This window comes from Atheta coriaria, unplaced genomic scaffold (genome assembly GCF_025399875.1).
Source record: "Atheta coriaria isolate IRGN ID8LTWV9N9 unplaced genomic scaffold, Caltech_Dcor_3.1 hic_scaffold_6_pilon, whole genome shotgun sequence".
Taxonomy (NCBI): Eukaryota; Metazoa; Arthropoda; class Insecta; order Coleoptera; family Staphylinidae; genus Dalotia; species Dalotia coriaria.
The window spans coordinates 8,271,232-8,296,707 of record NW_027045448.1 but is presented as its reverse complement, the minus strand read 5'-3'; the positions used below and the strand labels follow the sequence as shown (position 1 = coordinate 8,296,707).

The 25,476-nt window shown below is 39.8% G+C and overlaps 8 protein-coding genes and 1 long non-coding RNA gene across 10 annotated transcripts; 4 read left to right on the top strand and 5 right to left on the bottom strand.

The window, feature by feature from the left end:
• Positions 1 to 11: 11 nt before the first annotated feature.
• On the top strand, positions 12 to 893 carry LOC135793581 (nucleolar protein 16). Its single transcript, XM_065304594.1, has 2 exons — positions 12 to 150; positions 230 to 893. The coding sequence occupies exons 1-2, from the start codon at positions 50 to 52 to the stop codon at positions 756 to 758; spliced, it is 630 nt and encodes a 209-aa protein (XP_065160666.1). The 5' UTR covers positions 12 to 49; the 3' UTR covers positions 759 to 893.
• parvin (beta-parvin) lies at positions 772 to 3,530 on the bottom strand. The gene is made up of 6 exons (XM_065304587.1): positions 2,660 to 3,530; positions 2,383 to 2,517; positions 2,119 to 2,208; positions 1,484 to 2,058; positions 1,176 to 1,419; positions 772 to 1,115 (listed from the first exon to the last, which is right to left on the bottom strand). The coding sequence occupies exons 1-6, from the start codon at positions 3,348 to 3,350 to the stop codon at positions 1,042 to 1,044; spliced, it is 1,809 nt and encodes a 602-aa protein (XP_065160659.1). The 5' UTR covers positions 3,351 to 3,530; the 3' UTR covers positions 772 to 1,041.
• A 539-nt stretch (positions 3,531 to 4,069) lies between these two features.
• LOC135793570 (leukocyte receptor cluster member 8 homolog) lies at positions 4,070 to 7,374 on the bottom strand. The gene is made up of 5 exons (XM_065304583.1): positions 6,185 to 7,374; positions 5,533 to 6,124; positions 5,272 to 5,470; positions 5,004 to 5,211; positions 4,070 to 4,704 (listed from the first exon to the last, which is right to left on the bottom strand). Exons 1-5 carry the CDS (start codon positions 7,372 to 7,374, stop codon positions 4,542 to 4,544), a joined length of 2,352 nt encoding a protein of 783 aa, XP_065160655.1. The 3' UTR covers positions 4,070 to 4,541.
• On the top strand, positions 7,338 to 12,282 carry LOC135793574 (cysteine sulfinic acid decarboxylase-like). Its single transcript, XM_065304588.1, is given in 5 exon segments — positions 7,338 to 7,424; positions 9,992 to 10,833; positions 10,896 to 11,226; positions 11,229 to 11,262; positions 11,538 to 12,282. Coding segments are annotated over 4 exon segments (1,779 nt in total). The 5' UTR covers positions 7,338 to 7,424; positions 9,992 to 10,017; the 3' UTR covers positions 12,136 to 12,282.
• A 750-nt stretch (positions 12,283 to 13,032) lies between these two features.
• LOC135793583 (uncharacterized) lies at positions 13,033 to 14,227 on the top strand. Its single transcript, XR_010548654.1, has 2 exons — positions 13,033 to 13,498; positions 13,557 to 14,227. It is a non-coding gene; the product is annotated as an uncharacterized lncRNA (long non-coding RNA).
• Rexo5 (RNA exonuclease 5) lies at positions 14,107 to 16,569 on the bottom strand. Its single transcript, XM_065304584.1, is given in 3 exon segments — positions 14,107 to 15,204; positions 15,207 to 16,197; positions 16,409 to 16,569. Coding segments are annotated over 2 exon segments (1,923 nt in total). The 5' UTR covers positions 16,153 to 16,197; positions 16,409 to 16,569; the 3' UTR covers positions 14,107 to 14,227.
• Positions 16,570 to 16,656: 87 nt separating this feature from the next.
• On the top strand, positions 16,657 to 19,727 carry ecd (ecdysoneless cell cycle regulator). The gene is made up of 2 exons (XM_065304585.1): positions 16,657 to 17,121; positions 17,203 to 19,727. The coding sequence occupies exons 1-2, from the start codon at positions 16,881 to 16,883 to the stop codon at positions 18,873 to 18,875; spliced, it is 1,914 nt and encodes a 637-aa protein (XP_065160657.1). The 5' UTR covers positions 16,657 to 16,880; the 3' UTR covers positions 18,876 to 19,727.
• On the bottom strand, positions 19,049 to 21,548 carry LOC135793575 (tether containing UBX domain for GLUT4). Of its 2 annotated transcripts, none has more exons than XM_065304589.1 (7): positions 21,408 to 21,548; positions 21,187 to 21,354; positions 20,711 to 21,099; positions 20,177 to 20,555; positions 19,752 to 20,109; positions 19,377 to 19,554; positions 19,049 to 19,300 (listed from the first exon to the last, which is right to left on the bottom strand). In XM_065304589.1, the coding sequence occupies exons 2-7, from the start codon at positions 21,265 to 21,267 to the stop codon at positions 19,120 to 19,122; spliced, it is 1,566 nt and encodes a 521-aa protein (XP_065160661.1). In that variant the 5' UTR covers positions 21,268 to 21,354; positions 21,408 to 21,548; the 3' UTR covers positions 19,049 to 19,119. The 2 variants fall into 2 exon arrangements, with proteins under 2 accessions (XP_065160661.1, XP_065160662.1); XM_065304590.1 differs by having other exon boundaries at positions 20,177 to 20,354.
• Positions 21,549 to 21,661: 113 nt separating this feature from the next.
• Positions 21,662 to 25,416, bottom strand: S1P (membrane-bound transcription factor site-1 protease). Its single transcript, XM_065304582.1, is given in 4 exon segments — positions 21,662 to 22,053; positions 22,122 to 23,986; positions 23,988 to 24,675; positions 24,748 to 25,416. Coding segments are annotated over 4 exon segments (3,177 nt in total). The 5' UTR covers positions 25,124 to 25,416; the 3' UTR covers positions 21,662 to 21,805.
• Between the last annotated feature and the right edge of the window lie 60 nt (positions 25,417 to 25,476).

The window sequence follows — 25,476 nt, the reverse complement described above, 5'->3', positions numbered from 1 at the left end:
TATATTTTGAATCTTCACATTACCACACGTGTGTGCTCTTTGATTGAAAATGCCGAAGTTAAGAAAGCAACGTCGAAGAAAAGTATACAATCACAACAGGAATCGTAAACGTCTGCGAAATAAACAATTCAGTGAAGGAAACATTAACTGGTGAGTAGATTGTTTACAAGTAACATTTGTATTTATAAATTACACAAAAGTTTATTATGTGATTGTTGTATGTATGCAGCAAGGAAATTAAATCAGCATGGGACTCAAAGAAATCACTTCAAACAAACCTCAAGGAAATGGGAATATGCTATGACCCCAATGATACATTTAAAATCACAGTAACAAGGAAAGAAAAACTTGCCAAAGCTAAAGCTCTAGCTACATCTAAGGATGAATCAGCAGATAGTGATCATGATGAGTGGGATGTGGAAGATCTTTCCCAGTCAGCAACAAAGACACCAATTGAGTCAAAGAAACATGTCTTGGAGGCACTCATAGATGATGCAAATGCACCCAGAGCAAAGATGTTCAGACTCCCAAAAGGACAAGTAGACTTCATCACTTACATGCTGACTAAACATGGCTTAGACTTCAAAGCAATGGCCAAGGACAAGAAAAACTACAACCAAGAGACATGGAAACAACTTAGGGGTAAAGTAAGAAGATTCCAGTGCATTCCTGAACAATATGAGAAGTTTCTAGCAACAGCCAGCAAAGATACAATTCAAAAACTTCAAAATGAAATTCAAATGGAAGATGATGATTGATAACATAATCAACTTATGTTAATACTTCTTTATTACTTAGTTAATAAAATTATTATATTATAATAAATATAATTCTTTGTATATACTTTGTTTTAAAATTCTAAACTTTGAAGTTAATAAATTATGTTAAGGCTCTGTTAACGACAATTAAGGCACACTCTAGAAGACTCATGGCGTCAGTATTGTACACGCGATGTTACAAAATACGAAGACAAATGGCAGTTCCACGATAGATTCAAATAAAATCTATCCTACCTTGTAAAGTTTTGGTTAAAAACATCATTTACAAGTGTTTGTACCGGTTAAACAACGTGTAAAGTACGCGTAGCGTCGATTTAAGATCTTGGTTAACAATATCTGCAAATATTTGGAAACATTGATTTTTTTTTTTATATAAAAACATTAAAAATTTCTTACCTTCGGGTCGCGCTTTAAGTTTGGTGATACCTACTTCCTCCATCAGCTCGAAGGCGAAGCAAACGTTGTGAACTTTCTGCTCAAAGTCTTTCGGCGTCGAATGGAACGAGTGCAGCGGTACGAAGAAGCCTTCAAGCAGGCCCATCAAGAACGTCAAGTACACACCGTCGTGGAATTGCGTTTCAATCTCGGTCACCTCGAGATTTATCTTGGTGAGATGTTTATTTACAAAAGTAACAAGGCTCTGAAATATTTTCAATGTTTTTTATATAAATTAAATATTTTATAACAGACTTTTATTAACTTACCTTTTTAACCATCTGAAGCTTTTCCGGCGCATGATCAAACAGCGTATCAATCGCATCGCGTTCCCATCTCAGCCCAACATCATCATACGATGTAGTAATCACCTCTGTGACTGTACGATGATCCAAATGTCCACCGAGCTTCTTCACAATAACCACAGGAACGCTTACATGCTCAGTAAGACGGACAGGCGGGCGGAAATGACGTGCAAGTGCCACCAAAAGATGCATAATCGAGACAATGTTTTTCGAATGAATCGCTTCGACATTCCACTTCTTGGAGCCAGTGCGCGACAAACCGAGCACATGGTTGAAGTGACTGAGAACCGCGTGCAATTTCTGCTTCTGCCCCTCTTCAGACTGCGTTACCTCACGCACGTCCAATTTATCGCCGGTGAGCTTCTCCAGCAATTTCTGCAATACTTGACCATCATACAAGTCTTCAGCAAGATCTTGCACAATGATTCTTTGAGAGGCCAACTCATCATTGATCCAATTGATGAGGACATTGACCAGTTTAATGAAGAGTGGATTTGTGTAAACGCCATGGTCTATCATGCAGCGTTCTTCGTTTTCCTCTATTTATTATAATTTTAGTTTGGTTTTTTAAAGAAATAAATTGATATATTTTTGTTTACCTAAATCATAATCCTCTGGAGACGTAGTCGGAAAATGTGGCAGTCCAGGTGAATCGATGGCATGTTTACCCTCCTCCTGTACTTCTTGCACTGAAAAAATTGCAAAGTAAACCACTTGAACTGATAGTCGCGTTAAAAGTGTAACATTTGTTTAACGATGTTGTCTCGCCCACTTATTAAAACAAACATAACCATAAAAGGCTAACTCATCTCGACTTTTTAACACAAATAGAGAAAAGGTCGCCTGAAATTATCAGTATTTACCTTCCTTAATGCGCTTCTTCCTGCCAAGTGTACCAATCTTATCCCAGATGGATTCCTCCTTGTCCGTTTTTGACACGGCTGGTTTGGGCGACTTAGGACTTAGCGTAGCCATGTTTCTTTTAGCTGCTCCCAAGTCTAAATTTATAAAACAAGCGACGCGTGTTTAGTTTAATGAAAACTAGAGAATGTTATATGTGTAACTTTGTAAGTATTAAACAAAACGGCACATGATTGTGCAGTTGTTATGCGTTTGTTAGAAATGAGATAATTTATTTACCTTTAAGCAAACCCGCAAGACTGTGATGATCAGTTCTGTCCTTGTCGAACTCGTATTCTTTGCGTAACTGCGCCAGTCGGTTATTTTCTTCTATCGTACTCAAACGCGTATTTCCGTCTGCGTCTGTGCTGATTGGCTGAATGGGTTGAATGCTGACGCGCACCTGAGCGACCCGTCCGTCATGTTTGTCTTGCTCCATGTGTCCGGCATTGGTCCATCCTGCTTCCACGCGCTCGACATGCCTGACGTCATGATACTCAACGGGTTGAACACGTTTTTGCTGGTGCAGCGAATTGAAGTTATTTTCGCGTTGGTGGTGCTGCTGTGCCGCATTCGCACTGCCGACGCCGACGCGCTGACCGCCGGTCGTAATAGATTCAACTTCAGCAACTGCAGCAGCAACTCGTTCAGTCGGATTTGGGCTGCCCGACCAGCGCGACCTGTTGTTATTAACGAAGTCGTCGTCTTTTGTTTTCATCGTTGTTGTCTCCTCGGATACAGTCGCCAGGCGACCGTATTTCGCGTTATCCACGCTTCTTGTTGGTGGCGTCGGCGGCGTCTTTGGTTGATTCTGCTCTGCTCGATCCACCGAGTCTGTCGAATCCATTCGCTCGATGTGCATCTTCTTGGGTATTACTGCAACGATACGAGGCCGGTGGTCGTAATGTTCGTAATCGTCAACATCGGCCATTTCGCGCACGTTTCCACCGCGCTCTGATATCGCCGTGAGCCTCCGCCCAACGCACGTCGTCGTTTATCTTATCGCGTGCGTTCGCAACGGCGAATGTTTATCTAACCGCGGCGGCCGCATCCCAAGCCGCACGCACGCACAGCTGGCATGAGAAGACGCTCGCACGACACTCGACGCAACCGTTCACAAGTCCATTAATTATGACTTGACTTGGGTTCGACTGCGGGAGCTCTCCACATGTGCGGAGACTTTAACTTGCTCGGCCCGGTCGCAACTCGACTTGTTTATCGTACACAATAGAATTAATTAACAAGGATTGAATCAACAATGTTATCATCGTAACCACACACTCACTTCAATTTCCTCAGAAATATTAACAGTCAGAATCGATTACTCTGAATCATTACACAAACGCAGTGCATTTGTACAAAAATATTAAGTCAAGAAGATATGATCAAATCAAATATCGCTAAAAAGATAAAGTTAAAATGTCGTTCGGTAAAGTTCTTCAAGAAATTGAACTTAAAAAAAATTTCTATCAAAGCCACAATTTTTTCAAGCTCAAAATCTGGAAGAACATTACAAAGTCGACTACAAACATAATAATTGCAATCCTATCAAGAAACACTCACCCAGTACTTTATATTTTAGGACAATCAGGATACTTTTGGATTCTTATCAATATTTATGATTATTATCGATTAATTTTCAGCATCATGTCGAACGTGAATAGTTTATTGAAAGTTGCTTTAAATATACATATGTACACAAAAAGAGCTGCAGATCGGGTTTACTCCTCCCATCTGCGCCGATACTCCTTAATAAATAGATTATTTACGCTTATTCAACAGGTCTCTCCCGACGATATCATAGCAGGTAGACAGAATAAGTTTTCTTGTACCTCTTAAAAAATGGTTTGCTTATTTAACGTTGAGTAGGTTAAATGCTTTGTGCCCGTTCAGCGTGTTCGCCCCAAAAGGACATTCATTTCATTCTATATTCGTCTTAGCAAATTTTCAAATATCATTTGATGATTACTTTGGTTTGTAATGTGGATTTATAAATGATGGGATGTTGTCTACGTTTTTAGTTGGTGTGTTTGATATTTTCTAAAACGAAAATTGACAAATTGACATCGTCGCGCTCAATTTGTTTGTTGTAAACGTCGCAAGTGTATGAGGAGGGCGAGATTCAAATGTTTGCCAAGGCAGACGTGCTGCTCTTGCAGTCTATGCTCTCGCGCGAGCCATCCGCGTAGGTAATACCGAAAGGTTCGAGAAACGCATAACAATCGTCCAGGGATTTGAATGCCAACTCGCCGGACACAAAGTTCACCGAAATGTTTTGACGGTAGCTAAACAGGTAAAATCACATTAATACAAACACAATAGATACTTCCGAATGCCTAAACCACGATTGTCATTTGTCTAATATTAATCAAGTATGTATTAATACAAAACAAACAACAATCGAAGCATTCATTAGTATTTATAAACGTGCAATATTATTGCACAAAAATTGAATATCACATTGTTATCTACCATGTAAAGAAAATAAATAAATTAAAAATGAGATGTTAATAAATTAAATGAAACTGCTTCATGTTATCGCATGTGATTGCGCGAAATGAATCATGATATGTTTGGCACCTACCTTTTGATCATACACCTTAAACATTCTTTACGCTCGCGGTCGATAAACCAATCGACCAGAAAGCCTGCCATCTTTGGCGCCTTCATGTACATGCGGAAGAACCTGTGGAAATTGCCGCAGCCCCAAGCGGAGCGAAGCCGTAACGCAAACGCGATGCAATCATCTGACTTGTCTGCGTCCGTTAAAGCTTTCATTACGGTCATTATATCTATAATCAACCAAGAAAAATTATTTATCTTTGCTCGAAAATAGAGAAAGAGTTGTTTACCTAGAGTATTTTTAGTAAAGATATAATACAATATCCGATATGCGACGAATTCATTGCGATTTTTCCCTCCGAGATCTCCATAAAGAGCTTTCAGCTGTGTCTGGCACTGGTTGAACTCTTCGTGATCACCCTTCTCCAAGGCAATACGCGCATGCGTTTCGTAGACCTCCACTGTGAATTCATTCCTAACTCCTTGCACCTTTAAAAATTAAAACAAGGCGCATTTATTATAATGTTTAAAAATTACGGTTAATTTCTTACGGTAAGATCCTGTCTGATAGATTTGAGTTGATCACATGCGTAGTAGTAGTCTGGCTTCTCTTTCCACTTCCGTTTGACGTTCTGTAAGGATAGCTTGAGGACCTCGACTGGCCGAACTTCACCGGGCTCGGGGGCCTTTGTGAGCCGATAGAAGGATTTCTCAACATCGCGGCACACGCCGACGATATGAAATTCGGTCCAGTCAAAGTCGCCGCCGCTATCTTCGCTAAATTTCTCAAGATTCATGTTAAAAAGTTTGCGCCGCTTGAGCGAAGCCTGCGCGGAGGCGTCGCCGCCGCTCGACGCAGATGATTTCGAAGCGCCTGTCTGATGGAAACGCGCCGCGCGCTGCTGCAACAGCTGTGAGTTCTCCTCGACGTCAGCAGCGCCGAACTCGGAGTAAAAATGTGCGGCCGCCGCTTTCTTCTCCTTCTGCTTTTGTTTCTTTGTCTGTTTGCCAATACTGCCGCCGAGCGTATTTGGCTGCTTACGATTATTATTGTTGTTGCCTAACCTATCAGATAACTTGCCCTTGGCACCTTTCTTTGTTTTCGACAGAGGAACATAACTATCTTTACTGCTGGAAGAGGAACTGTAACAAAACAAACAATCAATTAATCTATTTCCAGAGTTTGAATTTTTTATTGCGTACCTGGATGATCTGTGTTTGCGTGGACTCCGCGATTTTTTACGACTACTTGGCGAACGCGACCTAGATCGACTCCTCGACCTGGAATAAGATGTAGACCTCCCACGCAGAGTGGATGCCCTGGCACCCAAACGCGCTCCCATCGCCGCCGACAACCCGGCCTTCTTCGTAGGACTCTTTGGCAGAGGCGAAGTATTCTGAAACTGTGCCAAGTGGCCAGTGACGAGCTTCGGTACAAGCTGACTCCTCTCGCTCTGAATGCTCGGCAACGGCTCGCGTTTCCAGTCGCGGACGTACAGATCTCCAGAACTGGTCGCCGAAGTTATCTTGCCTTTCAGCACAATTTCTACCTGATCTCGGTCCAATTTTGTCTTACAACGTTTGTACGCGCGGTGTACGTAGTCGGTGAGATCGTCGGGCCAATGCTGTGTAGGATTATCATAAGGATTCGGAAGCTTGGGAGGCGGTATTGGTTGCGGTTGCGGCGGTTTGGGTTGCGCAACTATCGATGGCGGCAATGGTGGCGGCGGTTTCGACGTATCCGGCGGTAGAGGAGGAAGTGGCGGCATGCTCTCCGGCGGTGGAGCCGGTTTCTGTTCCGGAGGTGGTAATGGAGGATTATAAAATGATGCCATCTGCTGCTGCTGTTGTTGTTTATTTTGTTGGCGCTTACGTTTTTTCTTCGCAGCGCCGCTGGTGAGAGAATTATTCTGTTGTGTCATGTTATTAGCTTGCCGCGGTTGTAAAGTGAATCGAATTCCACCAAACTTAGTCGGATTTGCCGGCTGGTTCTGTTGATTTGCTTGATGGTAGTAAGTGCCAGGTGCCTGTAATATAGACGGTGAGGCTGTCACCGTCGGGGGTGGCGGACCTGGAGGAAGTGGAGGATTAAGGGCGCTCACGGTTTTGTCTTCTGCTTTCTGCGCGACAGTCGCATTTGCGTTGGTATGTGGTGTTGGAGGAGGAGCTTTGGCATAGGGTGAATTATATGTACTAGCTGCTGCAGCTGAGTAGCCCATCATGGCATAATACTGCTGCTGCTGATCATAGTACATGTTATTGTAATACATCTGGGGATGATAATTGTATATCCAAGATTGCTGTTGCTGAAGCTGATTCGTCTGTTGCATCAGATTGGGCGGTGGCGTAGCCATAGCCGTCACTGATGGACCCTTTTGTGAATTATCCTCCATTATTCAATACCATTCAATACCTAATTAGTATAGAACCGCAGAAAGAATTGGTAAGTAAATATAAAAACAACGCAACAACACACTTATACAAAAGACATAATCCGCAATGTTGGTAAAAAAAGATTTTACGCAGGCAGAAATGACGAAGAAATTGTTCAAAATGGCTGACTCACCTAAAAAACTCAAACCCAAAACACACGGCTGATATTTGGTTAGACTTATGCGAATTATAACAATAAGGAAAATGTAGTTCGATTATCATACGTGAATCACTGAGTCCATACACACACAATTATTCTCACTGCACAATTAATTCGTCACTTAATTTCTATATCGAGATGCCAAGATGGCAGTCAAGACAAACGAGATTGCTGAGATTGATTGTGAAACATCGACTGGTCATCGTCTCTCTTTGACACGTTACAGAGGGCGCTAGTGTAACCAAACCAAAGTACCAACATAAACACGCAACATAAAATACCACTAAGTTGTACACCTACAGGATACTTCAAAACCATAAAACAACCAACAGTCATATAATTTGAAGACCATCAAAGTTTACTAACACTAAACGTATTTGCAAAACGATTGAAATGTAATTAGGCGTCAAATTATTCCTAAGGTTACACTCGTTTGTAAATAGTCGTTGATAACACGAATTTGGGACAGTTCAAGACCTCTGCGCAAAGCAAATTTCGGCCGCTAATTTGCATTTCGCACGCAATTGACAAACGCGCAAATTTTAAGTATGACACGACCATGAATTACTCATTTACATCATTCGTATTTGAATATTTACATCCAATATTAATATTAATATTCGCGAAGGTGATTTATTATAATTTTGATCGCAAAAAATTGACCCTCGTAAAACTAATTATCGCTTAACACAAGATATTAAACATGAAAATGATTGTTTGTATACGAATACAATCTCTTGCGGGCGAAAGCGCGAAGTGTTATTGACGCTTGATTAAAGTGTGATTAGTGACTATCAACATTCACAAGTTATAATTTGTTCGAATAAATTAATCAAAACAAAACAAATACTCTCAATTAAATTGTAAAAGGTACGCAGAGAGAAATAAAAAAAGAAGAACGTGAGAATTACAATTAATGTATAAGTACAATACAAATTGAAATTGTAATAAAAGTTGCATAAAAAGTGCGATAGTAATCGTAAACTAATCATACCGTAACAACCTTGTGCCACTCATCGGCGCGGACAGCGCGGTACGTTATAGGTAATTGTCAGTATTATCGCATTAATTATGCGCAAATTATGTGACTTTTAAGCGTTCAACTCGATTAAACCCCGATCAATCATTAAATATTAATTATATATTTGCTTTACTCACAAAAATCCAACAATAAATAAATCCAACAATAATAATAGAAAACAATTGACGTAAAAAAACCGATAAGGTTCAGGTGGAATCTCTTCGAACGTCATTCGTGAGCTAAAATGCCTGAACATGTTTTTCCTTAATTGCTTCGCGTGATTGATTTGGACAAAATAAAAACTTACAACGGTTCTGTTGTATTAGAAGACATTAATGCGTATAAATTCGTATCAAACTAAATAAAAATGTTAATTTTACGGACGTAAGATGATAGAAGGACGAATTTAATCGACACCGCCGCTTACTGTCACGCTTACACCCGTGTCGCCTATGTCCGAGGCGATTGTCCAGAAGTCAACAGCACGATTTGTTTATGTTTTTTTGCGATATATTTTTATTCGTATTAATAAATAAATAAATTGCGGACTTCCTCAACTTTTACTGTCTTTTGTCTTGTAAAGTTAAAAAAAAACAAATAAAAAAATAAAATCAAACGGAATGGACTTTCGTTACATATTACATTGTAATAATTACAATAATTATTTAATAATATTTAAAATATTATTTGAAAACTACTTCTAAACTACTACTTCTAAATAATAAATAATTTTAATATTTTCACTGATAATAAAGAAATTTTATCGCAAAAAATGACGTTGGAAATTGTTAAAAATGTTAAAATTGTTAAAATTTTACTATAAAGATAGTATTTGAGTCTTTCCTTAAGTGACCCTCTTTTACCCTACCTTTAATCAAAAGTACGTTAATATAATGCCTAAAGTGCATAGTCAGTAAAATGTGGATTCAAAGTTAATGTAATTGATAGCAAAACGCAATTTTCCATAACACACATTACCACATTAATAGTTTATTCATACTAATCGAAAGACACGTTCCACGCTCGCGTAATTACCGACAATTAACGCTGCATCGACCATCGACGTTGTGTGTCTTCGGTGTGCACTCGATTAACGTGGTAATGAACCAATTTCCAAGTCATCGAGCCATCATACCACCTCGCATGCATTTAACAACATTTTTTTAATGTAAAAATATAAAAATATTCCTTCAACGAACTTTAAAAATAAACACAATACTTTTTTTATTTTCCGTAAGGTATAATTCTAAAGAAATAATTACTCATACGTAATAAGAAGGGTTTTTCCTCAGTTTTTAAACATGGTATTCCCATAATTAAGTAAAATGCTTAAATCTAGATCTTTAAATTACAAGATGATGAAATAAACTCACCAGATTATCACTTGTGGTTTCAGTCCCCGCCGATGACCGTCAAAGGGGAATGCCGCGTGCGACACGTGATGCACCTCGCTCCCCCGACGAGGTCCTCCACGCTGATAAAACCGAGCGCGCCGACGTCGTTCTTGCAGTTCGACGCTCGCCGCGAGTGGACGCACACCTACACAACGAAAACACCATGCCGCAACTTGAAGACGCCGCCTTTCACGAGGAGGAAGCCACTGATGAAGCAATCGATACTGCTTCTTCAACGGCATCATGCTCCTCCGACGACGAGGCTTATCATAAATCAACAAAAAAGTATCAATCTCTTAAAAAATCCACCAACTTAACATCGAAAACAACAAAAGAAGCCACGTTTGAAAGTATCGCCAAAAAGGATCACCATGAGAAGTTCCTTAAAGACGCTTTGGAGATCCTGTTGAAGGATGCTGTCTTCGGTGCGTCTTCCCGAGACGCAAAGGTTTTGGAATGGACCAATCCGGAAGACATGCAACGCATGTTTGATTTCGGGTTGAAGAAAACAGGCGCTACACACGAGGAGTTGTTGAAGCTGATGAAGAGCACTATACAACACTCAGTAAAGACTGCGCATCCATATTTTGTTAACCAGTTGTTTTCGTCGTTGGATCCCTATGGATTAGTTGGGCAATGGCTGACGGACGCGTTGAATCCCAGCGTGTACACATACGAAGTATCGCCGGTGTTTTCGTTGATGGAGGAAGTCGTCCTGCAAGAGATGCGAGCAATCGTAGGCTTCCCGAATGGAGATGGCGATGGTATCTTTTGTCCTGGTGGCAGCATGGCGAATGGTTATGCAATCAGTTGCGCGAGATACAAATTCATGCCGGATATTAAAGTAAGTAAAACAATTTAACATCAAACTTATAGAAATAATTAACATGATTTTTTTAACTTTAGAAAACAGGATTGCATGGTTTACCGCGTCTAGTACTATTCACATCTGAAGATGCCCATTACTCCATTAAAAAACTAGCTTCTTTCTTGGGTCTTGGCACTGATAATGTTTACCTGATTAAAACTGACACCCGTGGAAAAATGTGCATGGAGCATTTACGTTCTGAAGTTGAGCGGGCATTGTCTGAAAATGGTAAACCATTCATGGTGAGCGCTACAGCCGGAACAACAGTCCTCGGCGCATTCGATCCAGTTGACAAAATGGCTGACATTTGCAAGGAATACGGCATGTGGTTGCACGTTGATGCTGCATGGGGAGGCGGTGCACTCATGTCCCTAAATACAAACACCTCATGGCTGGAATTGAAAGGTAAGAGTATTATTAAAAATAATTGTACACAACAGTACAATAGATATAATTATAGACAACAGACGATCATTATGTTACACTTACTTTTTCGATGAAACCTTGACGTTTAAAATCCGGTAGAATGTTAAACAATTAATGGTTACGAATGAAAGTAGTTTTGTAACATTTTTTAAACATTTTTATAAGATGTGATTGAACATCCTGTAAATTTTAAGTGATATTTAGTAACTTATCTGGTGTAAAACAAAAATTTAAATTTCTTATTTAAATTTCAGAGCTGATTCGGTTACTTGGAATCCTCACAAATTACTCGCTGCTCCTCAGCAATGTTCAACACTCTTGCTACGCCATAAAGGCATTCTTTCGGATGCGCATTCATCAAACGCTTCGTATCTCTTCCAAAAAGATAAATTCTACGATACACGTTTCGATACCGGCGATAAACACATCCAATGTGGCCGACGCGCTGATGTTCTTAAATTCTGGTTTATGTGGAAAGCAAAAGGCACTGATGGTCTACGCCAACACATTGAGAAGGTTTTCGACAACGCAGAGTTCTTCACTCGCACAATCCAACAACGACCTGGATTCAGAATGGTTTTACCACAGCCTGAATGCACCAATATTTGCTTCTGGTATGTCCCACCCAGTTTGCGTAGCATCCAAGACGAAGCGGAATTCCACGCGAGGATACATAAAATCGCGCCGAAGATCAAAGAGCGTATGATGAAGGAAGGAACCATGATGGTCACCTATCAGCCACAGAAGGACTTGCCAAACTTCTTCCGCATCGTGTTTCAGAATTCCGGTCTGACGCACACGGACATGTTACATTTTGTCAGCGAGTTCGAACGACTCGGTGAAGATTTATAAGTTATTTAGATTTCGTCTAATATGTGTATATATTTATTAATTTAAGCAATCTTTAAAACTTAAAGTGCTGAATCAATTTCAAGCCATGATTAGAACATTGTATAAAATTTACCACATAATCAAGTAAAATAAAAGTTGTACATAACAGATTTGAACATTTCGTTGAAATAATTCCGATGTTGACTAGACAATGCTATGTATAAGTTCAAGTGGAGGTAGTAAAATCCAATCCTGCGGATTCTTCACCACTGTGTCCACTGCTGATAACACCACCCAGTTGTTAAACAATGACAAACACAGGAAAAATACGAAAAATACGATATCTATGGTTATTTTAAGGTTACGATACGACATATTAGATGTTAGACTAATTCCAATTATTTTTATGGACTTGTTAAAAGGATACACATCATTATTCTTTCCCATTGTTCTACCATGTAGAGTTCTGAGATAAGGAGATACCTGAAGTACCAGTAACTGACGAATTTCTGCAGAGAATCCAACATTTTCGAGTGATCACTTGCGTAAAACGGCTTGAAATTGCTTCGTTTGTTTATTTTATGGGTGGAATTAACACCGTCTACACCTGAGATTTAGCAAGTAGATAACCTGTTCATGCACCGAATTTTTGTTTATGACACCCAACGTCATGGAAATCATATGACAGACTAACCTGCGCCGTTTTATCGCAATGCGGCTACAGCAACACATAGATAGTCAGAGTAACCACGTGACCTGTTGTTTAAATTCATATTTTAAAAATTAATCTACTATTTAAATAAATAAATTATAATTCATTAACTCACAAAAATATAATATAACACTATACAAGAATATTGTAAATTAGCGAGTTCGGCACAAGGTACAACCATAGACAACCCGTTATACATGATCTGCTTAAATTTTCAAATATGTTCATCTTTATTTTTTATTTATACGTGAATATGAACTACAAACAACAGTTTCTAACAATGCCCTCAAAGCAGAACATGTTAATTCAACAAAAAATACAGTTCACATTCGCGTATAAATAAAATATTATAAAATTGTAAACTAAAATTACGTATTCAAAAAAGAAGACAAATGTGTTCATCCATATCCCAGAATCCGCGTTAATGGTGAATAATTGAGTACGTTACACGCGATTACACTCACTGCTGTTACACATGTAGCAAACAGGATGTCAAAGGCTAAATTAATTATCTTCTAGCCCCCACTTAAACAAATTCAACAAATATGTGCAATACTAGTTGATAAATCATCTCAAGTAAATGATTCAGTATCATATTCGAGTACACAGCGAATTAAAATGAAGTTTTTAATAATATTTTATGCCACCTTCTTTGTGGTCAACGCAGTTTTAGTAAGTCACCTTGTTATAATAAATTATTTCATCTTAACTACAATATATTTAACCGCAGGAAGAAAACAAAATACTAATCAAAGAGTTGTCTAAAATTGAGAATGCGAACAGGCAGTGCGATAAGCAATGCAGTTATAAATGCACTTTAGAAAAGTTGAACTATGATGAAACCGCCGACGAAAAAACATCATCATATCGAAAATTCTGCAAACAAAACACAACCACTATCGAAGATGACTGCGAAAAGGCGATGGAATTTGTCTATTGTTTGCATCGCGAAGTACAGAATGAAATAAATAAAATCAGAGACGACTGCGTAGAGAAACATGGCGCCGACATGCAAGCATACAGAATGGAAAGCCTTGAAAACTTGGTGGAAAAACAGAGTTACGCCTGTTTCATGTTTTGTTTCCAAAAGAATAGAGGAGTTATGAACGATGATATGAGTTTCAATTTCGATGAACAAAAACAAAACAATCCAACTATCAAAGCTTGGATTGACGACTGTGCAAAAGCAAGCGAGAAAGAGAAAACCAAATGCTCACAAGCAGCAAGTCGCTACTACTGCCTGGAAAATAAACTTCGTGGAAATTAAAAAAGTCACCATCAACTTAATAAATGCTTCTTACTCGCTGTTAGCAGCCAATAACTTGAAAATTGTCACTTGTATGACTATACAAAACTTGTATAGCTATTTAATATGCATGAAAAAATCTTAATAATTACTAACTACGTCTTCATGTTGATGAAACAGACGCCGTTGCCAGCGTCCTGCCCGCCAGCGAAGACGACAATGTTCAGCGCCGGCGTCTCCGTGTTTTCCCAAATCCGACTCACCCAGCCATCGGCCATGGCCGCCATCTCGACGCCATCCACTTCCGGCATTTTAACATGCCCAATCAATAAATCGGTCGTAGTCCTTTTCACAATCTTCTCCACCACATCATCATTACTTGTCGCAATCTTCACCACCATTCGCTTGTTATCAATCACCGTGTTCTTCTTCTCAGTGAAGTAACAATACTTCAAAGCCAACTCCTCACGAGCCGCAATAAAAGCCTTCTTTTCCTTGCGCGTCACCTGCTTTAACATACTAGTTGCATAACTAGCGGTTCCTAGCTCGGATGGTTGCCGAATCTGCGCTTGAATATTCGACATCACCGCATCACCGAAATAAATATCTTTCGAGAGTTTTAACTTGGCGAGTTTAAGCGATGCTAAACTGTCTTCAGTTGAACAATGTCCTTTACTACCTTCTTGAATACTCTCTGATAAAAACTCCATTGACAAAGTTTTTAACTTAGTTTTTCGATTGCGATTACCAGTTAAATTGAAAATGATACTCGTGTCAATAACATACGGATGCATCATTTTTAAAGCATGAAAATCATTATTCAATGATTGTCCTACAATGATAGCGTCACCTGGTAACATTTTTCTAATATCTTCCTGAACATCTTGGATGCGTTTCTTCACTGGACGCATCATAGCAGCGGTAATACCGGAAAACCGTGTGAGATAATCCGTAATTGGATTGTCGGGCTTCACAAGCTCATCGTAAATCGTCTTCATAGATTCGTCCACGATAGAAACTCGAGTTAACTCAAGATCACCAGTACTAGTTTTACACATTTCGCAATCCATGCCGTACATTGGACTCGTCGGTGTTACCTCATCATATTTATCCTTTGTAAGTACATATCCCTATACTTACGCTCCCAGAGTCCTTTAATTGGCAGCGGGAAGTTTTCTTCGACCATTTGCCAACCGGAAAGCAGAATATCTGTGCGTGGAAATTGATCTTTATTCTTTTCGGTTTTACCGTCACCTTTGGCACATTTATTTGGATTTTCCGCCTGAGGAAAAATATTCTTCATAAAATTAAACACCTCGGGACATTTATCAGCAGCTGCAATCATATTGCCATGTGTGCCTATATACTTCCTAAGTTGAGTTGTCGTTAAAGAAACAGTCGCAATTTCTTGAACACTGTCTCCGTTGTATAACTTAGGCGCTAAGATTTCAACCTTATCGTGAAAATTACCCGAAAGGAACTTGTACTCTGATTGGTGCGATTCGTAGTTGTACAGGGATAAATTCTCAATAATAAACACATTTGTGTGGCGTATCTTTGAGAATTTTTCCAGGTTACACCATCGCGATGGGTTGTAACTGGACAATGGTCCCAGTTGTGAGTACATGATTAAGTGCTGGATATCAGTAAGAAAAAGAGGCAGTCGCGAGTCGATATCTACACTCAAAGAAGCCATTTCCCCTTGCTCGCGCAAGTGAAACTTTGGTATCGCGCCGAAATGTTTCCGGCGCTCGTTAATTAGCTTTTTAAACTGTTTGAATTCTTCATCAGTCATTCTTTGCTTTACAGACAGGTCAAAAGTAGGTTTTTCCAGATGTGGAGAATTTGTAGTTTCTGTTAGAGCTGTACCGTTTTGGACACAAAGCCGTTTCGGACTTGGTTCTGCATCCACCGCATTGTCCGGCAGATGTGTGTCCTTTTCATTGCTGATTTTGTTGTCTTTGATGTCTGTGTTGTTGTTTTTCTCCATGTCCTTCATTTGTGTGAGCGTGACGAGCGCGGCTAATTTCTGTTTCTTGCGCTGCAGCCGTGCTTCGCGTTTATCAGCCAGTGATTGCATAGCAAGCTGAGATTGGTTGTTGGTGATTGCAAGACATGGACTGACCTGCAACATTCAATTTTTTTTGTTTTGTTGCGCGTAATTTAGATTTCCCCCCAACAGGAAGAATGAGTTTATTTTGATTGTCAGTGGGTGCGGAATTCACATTTTCAGCGAGCGCACGTTTGAATCGTGTAGAAATATTACGCGAATTGCAGGTTATCAAACAAAACAATTGACAATTCAAGCAGGAAACAAATTGCAAACAAACGATTACCTTTACTGAACCATGGTAAATATAGCACTGAAGAAAATCGCAGTGGAGTGTTGAAAAATAATCGAAATTTATACAATTTGATGATTAACAAACTGGAGTAAAAAACTAAATATGAAAACACACGTGCGCCGAGTGTCAACTGTAAATGACAATTTAAAGCATGTAACGTAGGTTGCATACGTTGCGAAACAAATGTATTCAAAAAATTCGAGCTGCGCATGCGTCAAATCATACAGTATCTTGCACAAACTGTCTGTTATGACAACAATATTGAGGGTTAGAGATGCATGTTGAATTCTTTGAAGTGATCGTTAAATTGATTCACTCATTAACTTGTTAGTCACGTCTAGCGACTCGATTACTAATCAAGACATTGACCGTCTGGAAATCGTGGAACAATGACAGATTACTGTTGAACAAACAAGATATTCTGCTGCTCAATTAAGTAAAATTCATTCATAATAAACTAAACATGTCAACAAAGAAGAATATTCTGGAGTTCGTCCGCGAGCAAGATTTTGTGGAATATTTCCTATTCCCAGAGGCTACTCCGCTAGATAATAAAGAAGAAGAGTTGATGATTAACAGTGTCCTGAGAGAAGTGAATCTGATTGCTAAGAAGTACACCAAGGATTATATCTGGCACAGAGATGAGTTTAAACTCACAGCCAGGACTTCAATTTCAAATTATTTGTGCAATGAAGATGATAGAGGTAAATAAATAATAGATAGGTACTTAATTTTATATAAATATAACTTGAATTTTATTGATTTTTAATGTTTTTATTGTTCAGAGGACTTGCCTGCCCATTTGTATGGAGTGACACACTTTGGGGACAACATTGAAGATGAATGGTTTATTGTCCATCTTCTCACTCAACTGACAAAAGAGATAAAAGGCTTAGTTGTGAGGGTTGTGGATAGTGATAATGAATTTCTCCTGATTGAAGCTGCTGACTTTTTGCCTTCTTGGGCTAAACCTGAGACTTGTTCTCAAAGAGTGTACCTCTATGATGGAAAACTGCACATAATTGCACCATTAGAGAACTCTACCAATGGTTATGATGAAGTTTTGAAAGTTACTGAGGCTGTTTCTGAAATACGTCGAAATCCTAGTCTGACAATCGCCTCACATGATATTCAGGCAGCAATCAACAAAAAGACAAAAGATTACCCCGCCCGCATCAAAGAAAACCTCCATAGAACAAAGGCGTATTTGCCTGTGGCTATCGCGGCCATTTTGTCACACAAACCTAATCTTATAGCACCAGCTATACTCGCTTTCTGTAACCGAGACAGTATCGATTTACGAGCATGTCGAGCGATGAAATACTTCCCGCCTGAGAATCGTATTTATTGCAGTGTTACATTCACTAAATTTTTATATGCAATGATCACACATTCGAAATATTTACCAGAGAAGAATATTGGATGGGAATTACCGCCTGCATCCAGTGAAAAATACAAAGCGCAGTTGTTGGGAGTGAAAATCGCGTGTGGATTTGAAATACTCGCTTCGCAGGCAAAGTCTAGTGCCGATGTTGAAAGCGACAAAGCGTGGCATGGTTATCTCAATAGTTTGAAAGCAAAAGGATACTTTCATGGCCTCTTGGAGCATTCTAAAGAGTATGATAGTTTACTATCGAAAGCGAGAGAGTTTTATAAAGAGAATCGTGACTCAATGCAGTCAGCTCCTATTGTTGGGCAAGAAATCGTGCAATTATCGCGTAATTTAGACAAAGAAGAAGTCGTGCGGAATGAAGGAAGCTTACCAGAGGATGACAGTGAAGAGTGGTTGAATATCTCCGCTGAGGATTTAGATCACATGCTGCAAGAACGCTATGGTGGTAAAAACAATTCGACATCTTTGAGTAAAACGGACGCTGGAAACTTCTCCAAAAAGATAACAAATTTTTTGGAGCACATTTCCACCACGGATGGCGCTGAATTCCCCGATGCTGATCTCACAACAACTCAAGCACCGCCGCCATCTTTAAATTCAAACTCGAATTCTAAACCGAAAAATGGCGAGAATATCAACTTCGATCCGAATTCATTCTCGTGCGCGGTCCAAAACATTTTAAATTTCGTCATACCCGAGGATGATTCATGGGATCTGGAATCAGATTCAGATATGGATGACTATGGACATGAAGATGAGCGAGAAGTGCCCATGGAATATGGCGAGTTAAAGACGAAAATGAAGGAATACATGGATCAAATGGATGCGGAGCTGGCTAATACCACAATCAGTGAAAGTTTCGTCACGAAAACTGAGGAAGGAAAGGGGCGAGATGAAAAGGATAACTTCGACGATATTGAAAACTTTAAGCCGATTGATATCGACATGAACGCGCTGAAGAATATTCTAGAGTCTTACAAGTCGCAGCTGGGTGAAGCAGGCCCGTCAAGCACGATGTTGGGCCCAATGGGTTTCCACTTGGAAAAGGAAGTCGATTCGGACTAAGAGTTCGAAGTGATATCACGCAGCCATATCTTAGTTTTTCGCGCAGGGAGCTGCTCCAAACAACTTTTGTTTTACTTCTGCAGCCATTTTGTTTTTTTTGAGCAATCAACACGGAGTATTAATGCGTCCCGAATTTTAAGTGCGTAACGTTACGTAAACTGCCTTTCCAGTAATTTAAGTGAAAACTTTAAGTTTATATTTTTGTTACACAACATAGTATTAAATAATTTTACCTTGTGAAGGTCTATTTTGAAGGTTTGAACCACTTGGGTAGCTTTTCGGTTGGTGGCGGGGCGACACGCGGCTCGTAATCCATTGAATCACTACTAATCGACGCGGGCGCCGCGTTTGTTTCCGGTGTCAGATATTCGGAGATATCCATATCGTCATCATCGGCAACACGGGGCACTCTAACATTTTCCGTTCTAACAAACAAATCAATTAACTTTAAACGTGAACAACACAACGAACAATCTACTTCTAGGTTATAACTTATCTAACCTTGCTTGGGACGCCGCGGTGGCAGCACTGGTTGTCGACACGACTTTATCCAAGATGTCGCTGCGCAAGTAATTCTCGCGTTTGTCGTCGCAACCGAAGTGCAGTAAAGCGCCGGGGACGCACTCAGCCTCGAGGAGGTTCATTGAATTCTCCAGAATCGTCTTCGGCGGAGTTGTGACTGCAAAATAAATAAATATATACGAATATAATAATATACTAACGCAAAATAACCCCACATAACCTCAAGAAATTATATAACAAAAATTTATCTATATATCATTCTATAAACATTCATGTTGTCAAGTTGCTTAAAATTACATTTAATAAAAAAATAACACTGTTGGAACTAAACTTTCAAATGAGTTTTATACTTACACAGGTAGAATTGCAACGATTTATCGGCAACATACTCCCGAACAAACTCTTCTACATCCCTTACAGTCTCACTTGGTTTGAACACACCTTGCAGTACAAAGCGATCAGGAAACTTGATACGAATCACAGCTTTCTTGTACTGATTAAGAGCACGTAGTTGTTTCTTATTAGCTTCCAACTCACGCATTGCACTTGTCATCAAATTTCCACTTTCTAGATCGATGCGGCGTTGTTTGATATCTCTGAAGAGTTTCTTCACATCGGTGATGGACAGTTCAAAGAAATCATCGGGCAGGTCATCGCTGCTTACAGCTTGAGCGGTTTCAAAAGAAAAGAGCATTGCATTGCGTTCCCCAAGCTACAAAATAACAATTTACGTTACTAAAAGAAATACTAGTTTTAAATTATGGTTATGTGCAACTTACAAATATGAAATCATCTTTTGTTTTTGTAGACGTTGTATTCTCCTCTTGTGTAACACGAGGTTGACTCTTGATTTTCTGTCCGTCAGTCTGTTTCCGCTTCTCCATTCGCAGTATACTGAACACATCCTTCTTCACAAACAGAGGTTGTTTCCGCTTCATATCTTCACTCTCTGCAGAACTATCAGTGTTATGATTAGTACTTTGCGCATCAGCATTGGTCGGTTCAATTGTATCGCTATTTTTTGGTGATTGTGGCATCGGCAAGGGTTTAGGCGTTTCTTGTACCGGCTGAAACTGCCGTTTATAAGGTTTCTCTTCTACCGGCTTCGCGGGCAATGGCGCGGAGACATTAGCCTGCACCTTCAATTCTTTTGGATTCCTTTAATTTTTTCGGTTTCATCAATAAATATAACTATCATACATTAATTACAAAATAAGTGCCTGATAAGTGTTTTTTTGAAAGTTTTCGCGTACAATTCTAATATATCAGAAACTTATTTATTACAAAAAAGAAAAAAAGGAAAAATATTTTACCTGTGCATTAAACGTAACATCGCCCGTCCTGATGTGATCCCCAAATCTTTCAGGTTTTTTACATTCAATTCTTCACCATAGATTTCATTCCTCATGTAGATGACAACTGTGTTTTCATTGATTTCACTTGGACAAAGTCTCTTCAACACTTGCTCAACTGTTGCAGATGTATTAAAATCGTCCATTAATCGTTTTCCATCTTCTAATTGCACCCCAACAGTAACTGATTTTTCAGTCCTGGCAGTTTCAGCTTCAATCAGTTCAAGAAGACAATTATTTGGTAGTCCAGCAAATCTTACTGTGAGTGTGACATCTAAAACTTTTCTGTGGTGCTTGAGATTGTAGAGTTCAGCTTGGAAACCTTGTTTTTGACATGCTTCCTCAAGAACCTTAACAATAACATAGCAAATAAGAAGATTATATACACATCTTTAAGCAAGATGATGAAATTGTTTGCAATTGTTATAAATACATACTTGCAAAAGTGTTGTATTTGGTGTCACTTTAACTGATTGTCGACGGCCATTTGGTGTTAACACTACTATAGTTCCAGACATGTTGACTATGTTCCCAGTTAATTAAAACTTTTAAGAAAAATATATTTTAGTACAAATTGCAAGTGCGGCTTCACTTCTTGACGGTCACTTGAAAACTTGAGGTTATAAGCAGGACAATGACATTTCAAACTTAAACTCACTTGCAACCCGAGATGTTGTGAAACCTTATTCTAAATAAACAATATTTCTTTCTACTTATTTAGCATGGAACATTCTAAATGCGTAGTATTTCTGGAAACATCGATTAAAACAAGAATTTACAAGATGTAATTTTAAATTTAGCAACGCCTAATTCAGGCAACCCATTATGCATGAAATAATATTCACAAAACCATAATTAAAACCGTATCACAAGACTAAATCCACTTTAGAATAAAACAAATAACACTTAATATTTAATTACAATTATATATTAAATGTTATTAATCTTTGAACTTATGACTTATTGCAGGTGTACGAAAATAAATTAATCACATTTAAGAGAAGTCGAAACGAAACGTATCACATACTTAAAACCCAATTGTTTTACAAACAATCCTCAAACGGCAGGCATCCGCCCGCATGGAATCATACTCAGAAGTCTCTTCATCCGTGCAGGTTTCCGCCGCTTTGGCTTAGATTTCTGTCGACACCATCGAACCGATAGATAGATCAAAACCAGTGTCACACAGAGCAACACGCCGGAAGTGACATTGAAGTTCTCGCCCGGTCCATTTCCGCCTGCCGGCTCCAGCTGCTTCTTCCGCCAACTCCACACCTCCTCATCCGTATCCATACCGGAAGCGTCTGCAACTCATTCTATTAAATCATTAAACCAATCATAAACACCAAAAAATAAATAAACCGCTATATACCTTTGATATTATTATGTGAATTAGCCGCGTTGTTGACCTGATTGACATGATTCATCGCATCAACCGGCGTGTCTTCAGTAATAGACAACAACTTCTGAGATTGATAGAAATCCGTCGGTGCTGATATGTTTAGAGGAATAGGATGAGCATAGACTAGATGCGGACATTGTGGCAAAGCTCTCGCCTGCGATTCGCCAAGATGACCTTCTAATACCTTTGAATATCGATAAAGTCGGTTGCCTTCCATTCGTGCAGGAACATCGACAAATTCATAAACCGGCGGTGATTCAGTCTCCTCTTTAAACACAGTCGGTAGATGTGAAGTTGACGTATATTCCAAGATGGCGTTCAACATCCAATAGCATGGCTGCTCATTATGACTACCATCGATGCAATTTGAATCACCATAGACAACAATTCGACCGCTTTTATCCGTAGCTGTAGATTGCAACAAACCCAAGATTGGTATTTTATACTTTTCTTTGTTCTCCACATCAGTCAACACCTGAATGCCTTGATCTCGTAATTTCCTCGCAACTAAAACCCCGGCCTGCGGAAATTTAGCTATAGATGTCCCCGAAGAGTACATCATGTCATGATCTCCAAGTTTATAATCGCCTTCAAACACTCGATCGCCAAATTCAATCCCCCAGGAAGCCAGAAGATCGTTCAGAGCAGGTACGTTAGCCCCACCAGTGTCTGGCATCCACCATTGTCGCGTATTTTCATCATAAAACTTAACTTTTTTCATTACTGTCACATTGTACCAATCAGCAAATACTACCAACGACAACCCTGCATCTACATCCCTCTTTAATTTAGCAATTTCCTCTGGGAAATATTCTTCTTCAGGGTCCACAATCAACAGGGTGCCATATTGTGACGCATCAAAACAAGTAAAAGGTGAACCCAAGACCTCAACGTAAAAACCAGCATTCCGCAAATTTTGATACATTTCTTTAAAATTTGTGTGAATATGATCACCATTCCAATCCAGAGGATCATTCTTCACTTTTAAATTATCCCTGGGGAAGTACCCGGGTGGATATCGCAAGTTATGATACTGATCCCATAAAATTCGTTTGTTTCTCGGAGGTGTTGAGATAATTTTCACTCTGATAGGCAGAATAACAGTGCTTTGGCGTGGTTCTAACTCACCGTGTGCAGGCGGGGATTCAATTGTAACGCTGATATGACCCTGAGCTAAACCATCAAAAGCTGCGGCTTCCGGATTGACAGAAAAACTCACCGCGAGCCATCCGGACCATGGCCACAATAACTCCGAATGAGATATTGCTATGTCCAACAATTGACCTTGTTGTGGTGTATATGGATACCACTGAGGTTTAGAGGCTATTTTACCAGACACCCCTAATCCATTCAAGATAGTGACGTTGACAATCACAGGCATTGCGCCTACATACAGCGGTTGAGTGCAATACGGCCACATGTAAGGACATTCACTTAAGTCTATATAACTAGGACTTAAGCTAGCCTGAGGTTTGTAACTACTTAGAATTTGATAGGCCTTGACGAGATTTAACTTGCCGTGTCCCTGCTCAAACATGTTAATACCTGGTAGTCGTCTTGAAGATGCCATAAGTGCTTGTTTGATGCTGGCTGGATTGATGACATCCTGTCGATGTAAAACTCCGCTGGCAAGAAGAGTAACAGCTCCGGCTACTACAGGAGAAGCTACGCTTGTTCCTGATAACGAACGGCATCCACCTTTAATGTTGGAACCTCTGACATTTGCACCGTAGGTAACAATATCAGGTTTAACCCTTCCGTAACCCTGCGGTAATTCCCAGGTGGTCATTCCACGAGAGGAAAACTTCGCGATTTGATCCTCGAAGTTAATCCCCTACACCAATAACATCCATTTGATCAGCTGGATTGTTTAATGTCCCATATAAAGGACCGTCATTCCCAATCGCTGATACCATGATGACTTTATTCGCCGTCAACTCCCACACTTTGTCAACAAATGGAAAATCCTTAAAGTCAGGCCCGCCTATGCTCAAATTTAAAACGTTAATCTTTTTCAAGATGGCGTAGTTAAATGCATCTAGAAACCATGATGTATACGAGACTTGGTTGTTCGTGAATACTCTAAAGATATGCAATTCAGAGTCAGGTGCAAAACCAAGACATTCCTTACTGGATGCGATTACTCCCGCAACAAAAGTACCATGTCCTAATCCGTCATCTAAAGTCTTTTCGTTCGTCCAATTGGTGCGTTCCTTGATTTTGCGAAAATGTGGATGTGTCTTGGATAAGCCCGTGTCAAACACGGCGACCTTCACGCCTTTGCCGGTGATGCCCATGTTCCACAGAGCGTCCGCTTGTAGGACCGACGTGATTTGTCGAGGGACGGCGCGGAGGAGGCGGCGACTCGTGTGGCGGCCGGTCGCTTGCCAGAACTGGTTGTTCTGAGAGAGACTAATACGTCCGCGGCGGACGTACTCATTACTTACAAATTTAAGTGTACGTAATACCATACGTTGTGATGTTACTCCTTTTACCGATGGGTGATCGCGCAATGCACCCAAACCTGTCAAATTAAAACAAAATTAGACGAAAATCGCAAACAACAGAAAACAATTGCATGTAAACTCTTATCTACCTTCAAGTTTTTGTGTATCCTCTATGATTACAACATCAAAATCACTTGGATAATCACTAGCAGGATTCTCTCTGGCCAGAATGCGCCAATGATGCACTCCCGAGTTATTTAAAGCTGCAGTGATATACGACGCGCGCGCTTGACTCTTGTAATACCCATTGAAGGTAACAATGTACTCATTTTCAACCACCTTTGATGAGTACTCCACCTCAACCTTCTCAGTGGTGGTGAGGTTACAACACAGCGGCGACTCGAGGATGTCCTCGTCGTCATGCCTGGCAGTTTCCGCGATATCACAGACGCTCAACTTACTAGCTACTGCCACTAGCAGGGTTACGACTAATAGAATATGTTTGTTTCGTTGAAATGTGTTCATTTTTCCGTTTGGGCTGCGTGAATACGGAGGAGAGTAGACTCATCGTCGCGTTTTGCGCCGCCGGCGATGCATTTCAAGTGGCTTGATTGCTGCACTGGGTGATGGTGTTTGCTGTACACATATTTGTTTATTTGACCGGTATTGTTTTGCGTTGTTTTTTATCGTTCGGGTTCTTGCAGCTTGCGGATCACCGAGGTGCACTGAGTCAATGACCCAAATTTGCGAAGATGGCTGCAGGTGTGATCGGGGCGACATCTAGCAGGAGTTAATATAACTGTATATAGTGTTATATTTACACTTGTTTTGCAGTTATTAATGAATTATTATCACTAATTGATTCAATATTACGTTAC

What these genes read in the sequence shown, in the direction of transcription:
- LOC135793581 (XM_065304594.1), top strand. Translation starts at nt 50, where the DNA reads ATGCCGAAGTTAAGAAAGCAACGTCGAAGAAAAGTATACAATCACAAC. An exon ending in AGTGAAGGAAACATTAACTG is followed by an intron (nt 151 to 229) that starts GTGAGTAGATTG and finishes GTATGTATGCAG; the next exon opens with CAAGGAAATTAAATCAGCAT.
- parvin (XM_065304587.1), bottom strand. Translation starts at nt 3,350, where the DNA reads ATGGCCGATGTTGACGATTACGAACATTACGACCACCGGCCTCGTATC. An exon ending in TCCAGAGGATTATGATTTAG is followed by an intron (nt 2,059 to 2,118) that starts GTAAACAAAAAT and finishes TATAATAAATAG; the next exon opens with AGGAAAACGAAGAACGCTGC. An exon ending in AGCTTCAGATGGTTAAAAAG is followed by an intron (nt 1,420 to 1,483) that starts GTAAGTTAATAA and finishes AAAATATTTCAG; the next exon opens with AGCCTTGTTACTTTTGTAAA.
- LOC135793570 (XM_065304583.1), bottom strand. Translation starts at nt 7,374, where the DNA reads ATGGAGGATAATTCACAAAAGGGTCCATCAGTGACGGCTATGGCTACG. An exon ending in CGCAAACACAGATCATCCAG is followed by an intron (nt 6,125 to 6,184) that starts GTACGCAATAAA and finishes GTTTTGTTACAG; the next exon opens with TTCCTCTTCCAGCAGTAAAG. An exon ending in TTAAGGTGTATGATCAAAAG is followed by an intron (nt 4,705 to 5,003) that starts GTAGGTGCCAAA and finishes TTACCTGTTTAG; the next exon opens with CTACCGTCAAAACATTTCGG.
- ecd (XM_065304585.1), top strand. Translation starts at nt 16,881, where the DNA reads ATGTCAACAAAGAAGAATATTCTGGAGTTCGTCCGCGAGCAAGATTTT. An exon ending in GTGCAATGAAGATGATAGAG is followed by an intron (nt 17,122 to 17,202) that starts GTAAATAAATAA and finishes TTTATTGTTCAG; the next exon opens with AGGACTTGCCTGCCCATTTG.
- LOC135793575 (XM_065304589.1), bottom strand. Translation starts at nt 21,267, where the DNA reads ATGTCTGGAACTATAGTAGTGTTAACACCAAATGGCCGTCGACAATCA. An exon ending in CAAAAGATGATTTCATATTT is followed by an intron (nt 20,110 to 20,176) that starts GTAAGTTGCACA and finishes GTTATTTTGTAG; the next exon opens with CTTGGGGAACGCAATGCAAT. An exon ending in ACCGCGGCGTCCCAAGCAAG is followed by an intron (nt 19,301 to 19,376) that starts GTTAGATAAGTT and finishes TTTGTTTGTTAG; the next exon opens with AACGGAAAATGTTAGAGTGC.